At 32.7% G+C, this 12900-nt stretch overlaps 1 protein-coding gene across 1 annotated transcript in view; it reads left to right on the forward strand.

Moving 5' to 3' along the window:
* The window catches only part of LOC133173950 (uncharacterized), a 108427-nt gene that overhangs the window by 82420 nt on the left and 13107 nt on the right, over nucleotides 1-12900 (forward strand). The window contains exons 52-67 of the mRNA XM_061309014.1: nucleotides 3315-3480; nucleotides 3722-3893; nucleotides 4950-5096; nucleotides 5552-5641; nucleotides 7370-7476; nucleotides 7726-7807; nucleotides 8138-8284; nucleotides 8378-8551; nucleotides 9173-9271; nucleotides 9362-9456; nucleotides 9708-9858; nucleotides 10853-10970; nucleotides 11347-11542; nucleotides 11766-11832; nucleotides 11980-12141; nucleotides 12664-12756. Of these exons, the coding sequence (XP_061164998.1) occupies nucleotides 3315-3480; nucleotides 3722-3893; nucleotides 4950-5096; nucleotides 5552-5641; nucleotides 7370-7476; nucleotides 7726-7807; nucleotides 8138-8284; nucleotides 8378-8551; nucleotides 9173-9271; nucleotides 9362-9456; nucleotides 9708-9858; nucleotides 10853-10970; nucleotides 11347-11542; nucleotides 11766-11832; nucleotides 11980-12141; nucleotides 12664-12756 (2066 nt within the window). The remainder of the gene's footprint in view (nucleotides 1-3314; nucleotides 3481-3721; nucleotides 3894-4949; nucleotides 5097-5551; nucleotides 5642-7369; nucleotides 7477-7725; nucleotides 7808-8137; nucleotides 8285-8377; nucleotides 8552-9172; nucleotides 9272-9361; nucleotides 9457-9707; nucleotides 9859-10852; nucleotides 10971-11346; nucleotides 11543-11765; nucleotides 11833-11979; nucleotides 12142-12663; nucleotides 12757-12900) is intronic.

A 12900-nucleotide genomic window follows, 5' to 3' on the forward strand; every position in this document is an offset into this window, starting at 1 on the left:
CCATGCAGCAATAATCCTCCGTTTCCTTTTAATAAAAATCACATTTTAAAAATTATTTTCAGTAGGATCTTTTTGTGAATTGTAATTTTCAGAGATATCTGTGAAGCAACGCTAAAAGAAGATAGTTGCTACGAAACGTATATTTGATCAGGATATATCATATGTTACTTATTTTTAAGTGAATAAATAATCTAAATAAGTACGAAGTAGGTAACAAAGTTGTTGGAGGTTCTAGCGTATTTTACCACGAAAACTGAACCCGATTTTTAAATGAACGGTATAATCTAGAAACGCTATTAAGGAATTCCGAATGATGTCAGTCAGGTACCTGGCGGAAATCAAATGTTCAGTTTATTGTCTATTTACAAATTAATGAAAACTAAATGATATATACATTTGTATGAAAAAAAAAATCACTTGCCCGATCGGACAAGTACTTCGACAGTTTCACTTGCCCGAACTGAGAATTTACTTGTCCCGGGCAATCGGACAACCATTAACGTCGATCCCTGATGATACATGTTGACTTAACAGAAAATAAAGTATCAATTAAAAATGATATACTGTACAGCAGGTTAAAATCGCGGTTGGAAAAGATCGCGATTTGTTCAACTTGCACCAAATCGCGGTCGTTTATATTTCCGGAAAAGGAAAAATTATACAAAAACTTTTCCAGTACTGCAAGTATTTTCCTTGCGTATTGTGTCGATTCTGACCCCGATTAATCCTTACTGATCCCAATTAGAAGACAAATGTTGTACAATTTACAATGTTACGCATTCAGATAAATTTTCTTCTTTCCTTCTCGTGTTTTCTTTCTTTCTTTTTATTAAATATTTTGTAATACATATGAGTCTATACTCGAGTGATTTATTCAAGTGATTTCAAGTCGTATCCCAAACATTCATGTAAAAAAGAAGCCCTTTGGCAGGTGTTTGTTCATAGGTATGTTTTGAGTAGAGTACAGAGTAGTATTCACTACAGCATATTTAAATACCTCTGTATCTAAGTCAGTTATTAGTACCGATAGTCAAAATGTTGAACGGTTAGTAAAATTGAATTAATGTGTAACAGTGTTGTCTTTACTACGTGCCTTGATTAAAGATAATCAGACCAAGTGATACGCACTGGAGAAATCTAACAATACATGTTTCATACATAATTACATAGCACCTCAACTGGGTGTCAGAATTAAATGTTAGTTATGGATGTTTATTTATCAATTAAGCTTTAAAAAAACCAACAACTATGTGTAAGTAATTAATCCATAAACCCGCATAATTACAAAGACAGTCTACATCTCCGCTATATTAATTACTGCTTTTATGTTTGCAAGGAAACACAAATAGAGGTAACGAATCTAATCACAGATATTGGTAATATTTCAATTTATCCTTATCAATTTTTGAAGAATTTTTCACTGTATGTTGAATTCGCGGAATTTTTATTTCCGCGAATATTAACTCCGCGAGTCAATTTCCTGCTGTACAGTATATTTATTTGAAATTTATCAAATGTTCCTAGAAAATTAGAGCTATGGTATTGCCAACTTGAGATTACCGGTACTGACAAAAATGTCAAATTAAGGATAAAAACCATTTCCATTACTGAAAACTGCAGAGGGGTTAATTACCTCTGCCATTAATATCTATCTGTTTTAATCATGTAGTAATGTTGCAGGTGTGGATTCGGGTGGGGGTGGTCCCATTGTGCACCTCTCTAAAACTGAAAAAAATTTCAGAAATGATTTTTCATTGTCATATATTGATGTAATTTAAGGTAAATTTACACTCATTTATATGTTAAAATATAATCTTAAGTTCCTGATTTTGAAGAGCTTATTGGAATAGTCCCACTAGAAACTGTTTTTGACCCACTGGGGACCACTGTGATACCCATTGGACCCCTAATGGTCTAATAGCACTCCCACGAATGCCAAATCCTGGATTCAGGCCTGTGTTGTACTTGAATGAGCAAACAAAAGGCAACACAAAAGGTGCCAATACAAAAATAGTGCATGTTTTTTAGGGTAACAATTGAAATTGACACCCCAAGGAAAACCATTGTCAACTGATGTGTCAGCGGAGGTTGAAAATGGTTTTCCGAGGGTGTCAATTTCAACTGTTACCCTCAAAAACTTGCATTATTTATTTTATTATACTGAATGTCTAATTGATTTAGGATGTCAGAAAACAAATAAAACAAAAAAGTTTGGAGATTGTCATTAAGTTCACGTTTAGGAAGCTCTCAAACTCCCTGCTTCTGTTTTTAGGTCACCTGAGTCACTCAGATTTTTGAACATCTGGACCATTTGTCTAAGCATTCTGGTCCTGGGCAGGGCTCTATTAATTTGTATTCTACTGAGAGAAGTTATTCCCCTTTTCCATTCACCTTTGATAATTAATCACTGTAAATAATGTATTTGAAAGGTTAATAGAATAAGATAATTAAGCAAGAATGTTTATTGTATAATTCAAAAAGTACTTACTTAGTTTTAATAATCAGGTAGACCTGTAAGTAATAGATAAATAAAAATGAGACAAAAATAACTTATCTTATTAAAAGTTCTTTAAAGACCATAAGAGAGGTCAATGCTAGAGGTCTTAATATGGGTTTAAAAATAGTACAGAAGCACTAATAGTTTGTTAATAGTCTGCATGGTGATAGTGTTAAGTGGGGGGACAGATTAGAACTTAATTTATGAGTTGATACTGAATACTAGACTAATTATTTTGTTGATCCTGATCTTCCTACTTCTCTTGCTTTAGGGCAACAAAGCTTCATCTATCAGTGTATTTAACTTCTAAATTGTTGTATTATACTCAGGTGACCGTTAAGGCCCTTGGGCCTCTTGTTCTCAATAAGAAAGCTTTGAAAAAGATTTACCGACCTCTTTATTGTTTATTTGATACTCAGAGAGTCCTTTAAAATCTAAAGTTTTGTTATTTCTGCACTTGCAAGCATTTTTCATCTGTTGTTTTCATTCAAGCTACATTGGATGCAAGCTTTAATTGATGTCAAGTTTATTCGGCGCACAACTGACATTTTGAGAATTCTATGGCGAATTGTACACACATAATTAACATGCATGTGACATTATCATTGTATTACCAGTTGTCAAGTGTGTTGCTAATGCTGAGGGTAACATTACAAATTGTTAAATGAGTATAAACCAATCAAATTTTAGTATTTAAAATGAAAGTATAATAAAATATGATTAATGCTTAATTAAGTACAGTGAACCAGTAAACACAATTTTCCAAAAGATATTCTTATAATGAAGAAAAATACCTCATGATATTCTACCTTTTCAGGTTTGAATCTGCACAGCTGTCCATCATTAAGGACTCCGCCTTTGGAGGTCGTGGGTCGAGGATTTGAATCAGTGAAGGCGTATCTAAAGAGACTTCATGGCGGCTTTACCGAGTGTCGCAGAACAAAGTTGATGTTTGTTGGACTTGGTGAGGCAGGTAAAACAAGGTAAGTTTGAGATAGATATATTTATTATTATTAATTGACACTTGTACTTGTATTGACCTCATTCACTTAAATTTAGTATGTTAATTTCCATCCAAAGTTGAATTAATTTTTTTTTTTCAAATGTGAAGGAGTTTGGATAATGCTTTCATCAGCTAATATATTTACCTGTTTTTTAAAAAAAAACATATTTTTTAAAACTTAATTTAATGGGTTATGATTGATAAACTTCTTTTTCTGTCAGTCTGTTGCAAGCATTGATGAGTGCAACAAAGAAGACAGTTGGTACCCAGAATGCCCAGCTTACTGACGGAATTGACATCAAGACATGGACTGTTAAGTCGGAGTCTGGGCTGGATATAACTTTTTCTGCCTGGGACTTTGCTGGACAGACTGTTTATTATAATACACATCAGGTACAATTTTTGTTTAAATACAGTAAAACATGGTTATAGTGAACACCCTTATAGTGAATTCATGTTAACAACATAGCGATTTTCAATCCCCATGGTTTTAAAACATATTTTTATCTTAACAGATATAACGAATTGCATTTATAACGATGTGTAGTGTATCTGAAGGCAATGAAAGATTGATGAATTCTTTAAAACATATGTGCAAGATTGGTAAATACAGTGAGCATAGAAAAAAAACCTACTCAGAAATTTGTACTAAAATTTTTTGAAATTTCTGTTAAAAGAAATTTAGAATTAAATCATTTTGAACAAGAAAATAACTCCACTTTTTAATACAGATATGTATAAAAAATAAGATGTTACTTTGGAATTTGAAGTTTGTTGATTATACAGTGTAATAGGTATATTTTGCAGTGGAAATTTTTGCAGTTTGTCCCCTTTAAGGTAGCAATCTAATTTCTGTATTATAAATTTCTGCAGTTGCATCATACCACAATAAATTCATTTGCAGTCTCTTACTACAGGAATGCAACAGAAAACTGCCATATTTTAGATACTTTAAGATTCAAAGAGCCTGTTAATTTCATTCAGGTGAATTAAAATTGAAACTAAGTTTCACCATCTGTAAGTTAGTGATTGTGAATTGTTTTAAATAATGTTATATTTCATACCACAGTATATGTAAGCATAACATTTTTTTTCTATAATGATACAATAAACAATTACATGTACATGTATAAATGCATGTAAAGTCGGATGAAAAGCTTTTTTTTTTTTGGTACACATCACTTACCATGTATTGGAATTAAGGATGATGCATTTACAGAATATTAAATTTAATCTTTTAAAGAATATTTTGCAATAGTAATTTTTTGCGGAACTGTCTAATCCACAAAAAATGGACAACCACAGAAAAACTTGTTATACAGTATCACAATTCATTATTGATAATTTATCATTGGCCTATGATTTACATGTATAAGAGATCCCTTGAAAAAGGTTCTATTTTTCTTGAAAGTTGTCATTGTTGATCTATTTCAAACTTTTATTTTTTAGTTTTTCATGTCCAAGAGAGCGGTGTACATGCTGTTGTGGAACATGAGGATGGGTTTTGAGCATGCTGGTTTGGATTTCTGGTTGAGCTCAATAGCATGTCATGCACCGGACACTCCAATTCTGGTGATTGGAACCCAGTCTGATCAGGTATATGGTATCTGGCTGCCTCTGTTAACCATGAAGAACACCATAATCAATTACAGTAGAGCATGGCAAACAGAGCTGGTTTAATCAGACTGATCTTTAAAAAAAAAAATTCATTATTTTAAACAAATGCAATTTTACTCATATAACCTATAAATGCGTTACATTTCCAAGAGGATTTGTTAATATTGATTACCAATTGAACAAAAATTTTGAAATTTAAATCCAAAAGCATTATCTCATGGAATCTTTTACTATATAGATATGCACAACAGACTGTTTGTTCATGTATGGCATTTTCACCCACTTCCTTTTTCACATAGTTTACAAGATTGAATATGATATAGATTCTTGTAAACATAGTAGCAGATTGATACATAGAACTCTAACTTTCAAGACTTAAGCACATATTACAATATTTGTAAAAGAGGATGTAACATTCTTGTTTGGTTTTATAGGTTCCTAAACAGGAGATTCCAGAAAAGGACCTGAAAGCCAGATATCCACAGATCCAGAGTTTCCACTATGTCAGCTCTCTAACCGGAGACGTAAGTCAACATACAAAAATCCTACAGTAGTTTGGACAATTCTGGTATTCTGTACAAAATCCTACAGTAGTCTGGATAATTCTGGTATTCTGTACAAAATCCTACAGTACCTAGAACAATTTTGGTATTCAGTATAAAATCCTACAGTACCCAGAACAGTGCTGGTATTCTGTACAAAATCCTACAGTATCCAGAACTGTGCTGGTATTACAGTAGTCTGGACAATGCTATACTGTATTCTGTACAAAATCCTACATTAGTCTGGATAATTCTGATATTCTCTACAAAATCCTACATTAGTCTGGATAATTCTGATATTCTCTACAAAATCCTACATTAGTCTGGATAATTCTGGTATTCTGTACAAAATCCTACATTAGTCTGGATAATTCTGATATTCTCTACAAAATCCTACAGTAGTCTGGATAATTCTGATATTCTCTACAAAATCCTACAGTAGTCTGGATAATTCTGGTATTCTGTACAGAATCCTACAGTAGTCTGGATAAAACTGGTATTCTGTACAAAATCCTACAGTAGTCTGGATAGTTCTGGTATTCTATACAAAATCCTACAGTAGTCTGGATAATTCTGGTATTCTGTACAAAATCCTACAGTACCTAGAACAATTTTGGTATTCAGTATAAAATCCTACAGTACCCAGAACAGTGCTGGTATTCTGTACAAAATCCTACAGTACCCAGAACTGTGCTGGTATTACAGTAGTCTGGACAATGCTATACTGTATTCTGTACAAAATCCTACATTAGTCTGGATAATTCTGATATTCTCTACAAAATCCTACATTAGTCTGGATAATTCTGATATTCTCTACAAAATCCTACATTAGTCTGGATAATTCTGATATTCTCTACAAAATCCTACATTAGTCTGGATAATTCTGATATTCTGTACAAAATCCTACATTAGTCTGGATAATTCTGATATTCTCTACAAAATCCTACAGTAGTCTGGATAATTCTGGTATTCTGTACAGAATCCTACAGTAGTCTGGATAAAACTGGTATTCTGTACAAAATCCTACAGTAGTCTGGATAGTTCTGGTATTCTATACAAAATCCTACAGTAGTCTGGATAATTCTGGTGTTCTCTACAAAATCCTAGAGTAGTCTGGATAATTCTGGTATTCTCTACAAAATCTTACAGTAGTCTGGATAATTCTGGTATTCTGTACAAAATCCTACAGTAGTCTGGATAATTCTGGTATTCTATACAAAATCTTACAGTACCCAGAACTAAGCTGGTACAGTATTACCGTAGTCTTGACAATGCTGTACTCTATTCTGTACAAAATCCTACTGTATTCTGGACGTAACTGTTCTGTATTCTGTTAAAAATCCTACAACAGTCTGGACAATACTGTACTATATTCCATACAAAATCTTACACTATTCTGGACAATATTGACATGTTTATAACTTTTTCAACTAGACTTAATGTAATTCTTAAAAATAATTTCATGACAGAAAAAATTGTAAGATTTTACTTGTTCTGGTGAAGTTGATTAAGGTTGAATGAATTTGGACATTCTTCTGTTCTTTATCTGTATCTTGCTTTCAAATTAATGTCCTCATAACTTGTTTATGATTCAGACTTCAAATAGAAGAGACATGTTTAATGTTTAACTTTGTAAAATACTAGCCATTATTTGTCCAAGATGTACATTTTACACTGTATGATATTCAGCAATAATCATCTTGTTTACAGAAAATCCCTGAGCTACAGAAGGAACTGCTGTCTGTAACACTGAGTCAATCCTACATGGGAGAAAAAATCCCACAGGTCTGGCTGAATCTGGAGAAGAAGATTCTTGGGTTTGTTTGTTTTTTATGCAGATTTCAGGTGTCATCATCAATCAATCCTAAGCTTAAGGAATGAAAAAAAAATATTTTGCCAAAATTTCACGAATTTTTCCAGATTTTACCATGAGATATAAGAATTTTTTAAATACTACTTATTGTATAATTTTGTCAAAGTACATGTATTAGATGGAAAAATAGAGGCAAATTTGAAAATTGAATATGTGCCTTTTTGATAAATATGTAATATGTCATGTGTTGCAGGGAAAGAGCAAAACACAGCATTCTGGATTACAGTGTAATTGAAGACTTTGCAATCGAGCATGGAATATTTGATGAAAAAGATGTAAGAATTTATCTCTTCTTAGCTCACTGGAACCAAAGACTTAAACGAAAAAAACTTACTGTTCAACTGTATACAAAGGGCACACGGCTTTCTAATTGAACTGTGTTTTCTGGGTACAGTGCAGTACTTTGACAGGAATTTTCCTGCATAACAAAGTTGTAATTAATCTACAATGGATTGTGATTGTTCATACTTAACCATAATCTAGTGTATATATATATATATATTAATATGATTAGAATGATGGTTTCATACCCATTTCTGCCTAAAGGATATGAAATTAGTAAAGTTAGAAGATGATGATTCAGTGTTAAAGTTCATTTATTTCAGGTGAAGCAGGCAATAAAATTCCTGGATGACCTTGGTACAGTGCAGTACTTTGACAATGATTTCCTGCGTGATAAAGTTGTAATTAATCCACAGTGGATTGTGAACGTTATGGCGTGTGTTGTGTCAGTAAAAAAATCCCCTATACAGGTAAAACTTATAGATAATCTACACATTGTATATAGTATTGTTTATCACATGTTTGACAAAAACTAAGATTTTTGAATTTCTGTTTGAAATCAGAAACACGATGGACGATTTTTGCATGATCACATTAAGGAGGTTTGGAGTAGCTATGATGAAAGCCTACACAACTGGCTGTTGAGTTTGACAGAAGAGTTTGATCTGACCTTCCCCCTACCAGGCAAACCAGTTAACATTGTACCATGCCTTCTCCCACTGGAGCCTCCACCGGAGGTTTGTTATTACTGCCTTGTTTAATGTACAACATCCATCTAACCGTCTTTTTGCATAGACTTTTTACATTTTCCACTTATACAGAAATTCTGGACTATATTAAATTAAAAAAAAATTCAGAAAGAAAGCTTATGATTAATTTTATCAGATGAAGGGTTATGCCCCTTCTCAAGGGGGATATTCAAAAAATAGTGAAGAACAGGAAGGCTCAAATTAAAAAAAAAATAAATGATTTCAAGACCAGAAAAGACAAATAATAAATAAATAAATTGAAAGCGTCCTTATTAATTGTTTCTTTTTTTCAAATTGTAGCAACCAACAGTAGGGTAGGGTTACAGTAGAAGTCAAAACTTTGCATAGAGAAAAGATCTTTTTTTTTAAATCATATTTTCAAGAATATCATGTTAGATATAATTAATTGTCATTCATATTAACATACAAGCACCCTCATAAAGTATAGATTCAAATTCATCCCAGTCTTGGCCTCTCAGGTATGACCACAATAGGGGAACAGATTTACATAGAAATAGACTTCTGAGTGAGCATGCATTGCTCCTGGAGTTTTGTTTTATTTTTATTGAGTGAGTGCCATTGATAAGACTTTCTATTTCTGTATTGTAGCTGCAGTGGCCTGAATCAGATGTAGAACATGGAATCAGAGAGAATAAGATGCTCTACAAATTTGCTTACCTGCCTGCTGGCCTTTTTAACAGAGCTCAGGTGAGACATATCTGCAGAGTTAACTCATAAGGCTATTTTTATCCTGAGACTCTTCATTTTTTTAAAATTATCACTGAATGTCTATAACAGGTCAGATTATTCAACTTTTCGGATGGGAAAATCATCTGGAAAAATGGTTCCTACCTGAAAAAAAATAATCACCTGGCCTTGATCAGACAGGAAAAGTAAGTCAAAGAAATGATTACATCCCTTAATCCACTTAGACTGCTGATGTAAGATGTTGCTTTATTTGATATTTGATATATTTGTTATTTAATCAGAAGGTGAAGTTTACTTGTAAATTTTGAAAGTCTGCGGTAAACATTTCTGTCTTTAAACGGGTGGGTTTTTTTTTTTTAACATGGAACGAATTGGAAATCAGATGTGGGAAATTGTCTTAGGAAAATACAGGTAAATATTTTGTCTCATTTTACAGTGATTCAGAATTAATGGTGTTGGTTCAAGGTCCGAGGCCAGAAAACATTCTCCTCTTAGTGCATGAGGTGTTTGAGAGTCTGATATTGGAGTCATTCCATGGTGTGATATATGATTACTTTGTCCCATGTCCTGACTGTATCAGCAAAGAGGTAAGATGGCAGTTCATTAGATTATACCAACCCCTTTAGTTAATAATTACCTTTATCATTACTCATTTACTGTAAATTCCTAATTTAATGCGAGTAATTAATATCTCAAAAAACTCTTAGACGTCAAATCAGGAGAACAATTATTTGCAAGCGGACAGTTGATCAAAAAAAGAGATTTTTTCATGGATTTCAGCACCATAAAAATAAAAGTGGGTAATTTTATTTCGTGATTTGTGCTTCTAGCGAAATTATGCGATAATTAATTCCTCGTATATACATGTATTTAGGAATCTACAGTATGTAATAACACATGAAAACGCTTTTATGTGGAACAATTTGAATGTATTTTAAAATGCAGACTCCTTATTCATTATACAATTAAAAGGGACCCTTATAGATTCTGAGATTACATTTCTTGACCCATGGATGCACTGATATTTGACCTACAAGTCAAATTACAAGTGTTTTGTAAATAAACATTCCTGAATTAAAATTTTTATCTCCCATCCTAGGCTTGTTATATTTTGTAAAATTATTAGGTTTGTGGGTGTATCATTATCAAAAACATATCTCATGACCAATTAATACACATTTATGACCTTGAACTTTGACCATAATGTTAATTTATTTTTTTTTTATTTTGGTCAGTAAACCATAACTTTTTTTTCTAACTAAGTTTTGTTACATGTATGTTTGGATAAATCATCATCTTTAATAGTAAGATGATGGGCCATGTCCAATGATGACCCACTTATCATTGCTATTTGATCTCAGCATTAAATTATTTGCTTTGTAAGAAAACATGCTGTGTCACACTTTTTAAAATCTTTTAACCACTGCTCAGTACTTTTGATATTTGGTGTCATGAAAGGATAGTGTTTCACGGAAAAGAGTAATTGACCAATTTCAGATGAAAAAACTAGACATATTGTTAAGTTCTCTGTTATAAGTCAGGTATAATGATTCATGATCATTGCCCTTTGTTTATTAACAGGGTACAAAGGATCCATGTTTGTTTAAAGCTGAACTGATACGCAGAGCAAAAGATCACAAAGCCCCTTTTCTTCAATGCACTAAATACTTCCACACTGTCTCCATGGGCCAGTTGCTAGGTAAAGGCATTTACTGTCACTAATCAAACATCTGAACAATTTCCTATACAATATAAACTCGGATATTTATTTGATTTACTTGAAGCAAAAAATTTTAATAGTCTAAATACTAGTGAAATGTTCAATTAATTCCTTGTTGCAAGCATTATGGGTATCTAGATAAAAATTGTATCTTTTTACATGAAATCTTAGTTCAAACTTCAAAAATATATATGAAGTCAAAATATCATGTCATTTTTAATTCGGTAAACACAGTGTACTTAGTGAGTGCAAAGTCAAATCTGAAGTCAAGGACACAGTAGGTCATTCAGGTGTTCAATAAATATTTCTGCTTATTTTCAATTCTTATTTTTCAAAAACAAAATTGTTTGAGCAGAAATGATGCCTGAAGATAAAGACTCAGATTTTGACATTCACCTCCAACACAGTATCAGTGCTCTACAATCCATCAACAATGCTATGCAGTACGACGTTGTACTGCTGTACTGTTCTGCAGACATCCCCAGTGATGTCAAAAAAGATGTTCACCCATTTAAAATCAAGGAGGACCTATCCCACTGGGGATTTTCTGTGTAAGAATTGTTTTCCTATATGCCAAGCTAAAGTTTTAGGTGTAAAGCATTAAAGTTCATATACAGTATGAGAGATTTTTTGGTCGGTAACTTTTTTATAAATTTTCTACATTTTCAGGTCTTTTTATTTGCATACATTGACTTGCATTCTTTAATTTATTTCCCATTGTGCTGCTATGATCTGAGATTGTCTGCTTTATTTTCCATTTCTTTGATAATACAGATTTATGCATGATGACATCAATACAGCTGATCTGAGTGAGCTGACTCTAGCTGTGAAAAACTGCAAGGTAGGATAGATACTCTGTATAAATATTCTCATACAGTTTTTCCATAGATCTTTCCATGAAATGAATACGAAAAGTTTTCAGTAGAGAGCAGTGTGTTTCAACATGAATTGTTTATCATCAGGAAAAGTTACACTTTTTTTGATGCAGGTTGTGGTGTGTTGTGTCTCCGATCAGTTTGAACAGGACGAGAAGTGCCGTGACATGTTCCTGTACTGTAAGGAACAACTCTTCAAAAAGACCGCAATAGCCGTCATCAGGGACAGTATGGAATGGAAAAACACGGAAATGGGAATGAAGATTGGACAACCGGTAAGAGTCACATGATTCAGGCAGGTCTTTAATTTACATCAAATTTTGTAGACCATTATTGCAGACTTTTCCGTTCCTCTTTTGGGCTTCTTTATAAAACTTGTGCTAGTGGAATTCATAATTTATCACAGTACGTACAAAGAATAGTATAGCAATGTGTGATACCCACCTAAACATTAATTTAAAATACATGTTTACGATCAGTGTAAAGACAGAGAACATTAATTGTGCTAGCTATTATTTTGTGCTAGCTATTCTATTGTGCTATTGTACTTGCTAATCTATTGTGCTAGGTATTCTATTGTGCTACTGTACTAGCTATTCTATTGTGCTAGCTATTCCATATTCTGCAGGTGCTGAATTTTGAATATGCTACTAAATAAGCACACATGTGCCCTGTATCTGTTCAACTAACAACTAAAACTTCATAGAATTACCTGTAGCATCACCATAATTGAAAATGTTTTTGATTTATTTACCCTATCTGTTGGTAGTTTTATTGTAATCTTTTTTTCTCCACAGAAAATGTGCATGATCAGGACTCCCGATAGATACACAGCTAAAATTAATGATCTAAAAGACATTGTGGAGGATCACATGGCTGGACTGGAAATGGTATGTAAATATTGGAAATTTATGAAAACTGTGTATTGTCTACCTTAAAATGGAGTCTTTATTTCCAAACATGATGTCAAGTAACTTGCACAGTCATAGTAAATTGTAGAGCTTAGAAGACAATTTTTGCATAATCAAAATTGA

This window comes from Saccostrea echinata, unplaced genomic scaffold, assembly GCF_033153115.1.
Source record: "Saccostrea echinata isolate AGI-Se365-2 ecotype Australia unplaced genomic scaffold, CSIRO_AGI_Sech_v1 ptg000056l, whole genome shotgun sequence".
In the NCBI taxonomy this organism is placed as follows: Eukaryota; Metazoa; Mollusca; class Bivalvia; order Ostreida; family Ostreidae; genus Saccostrea; species Saccostrea echinata.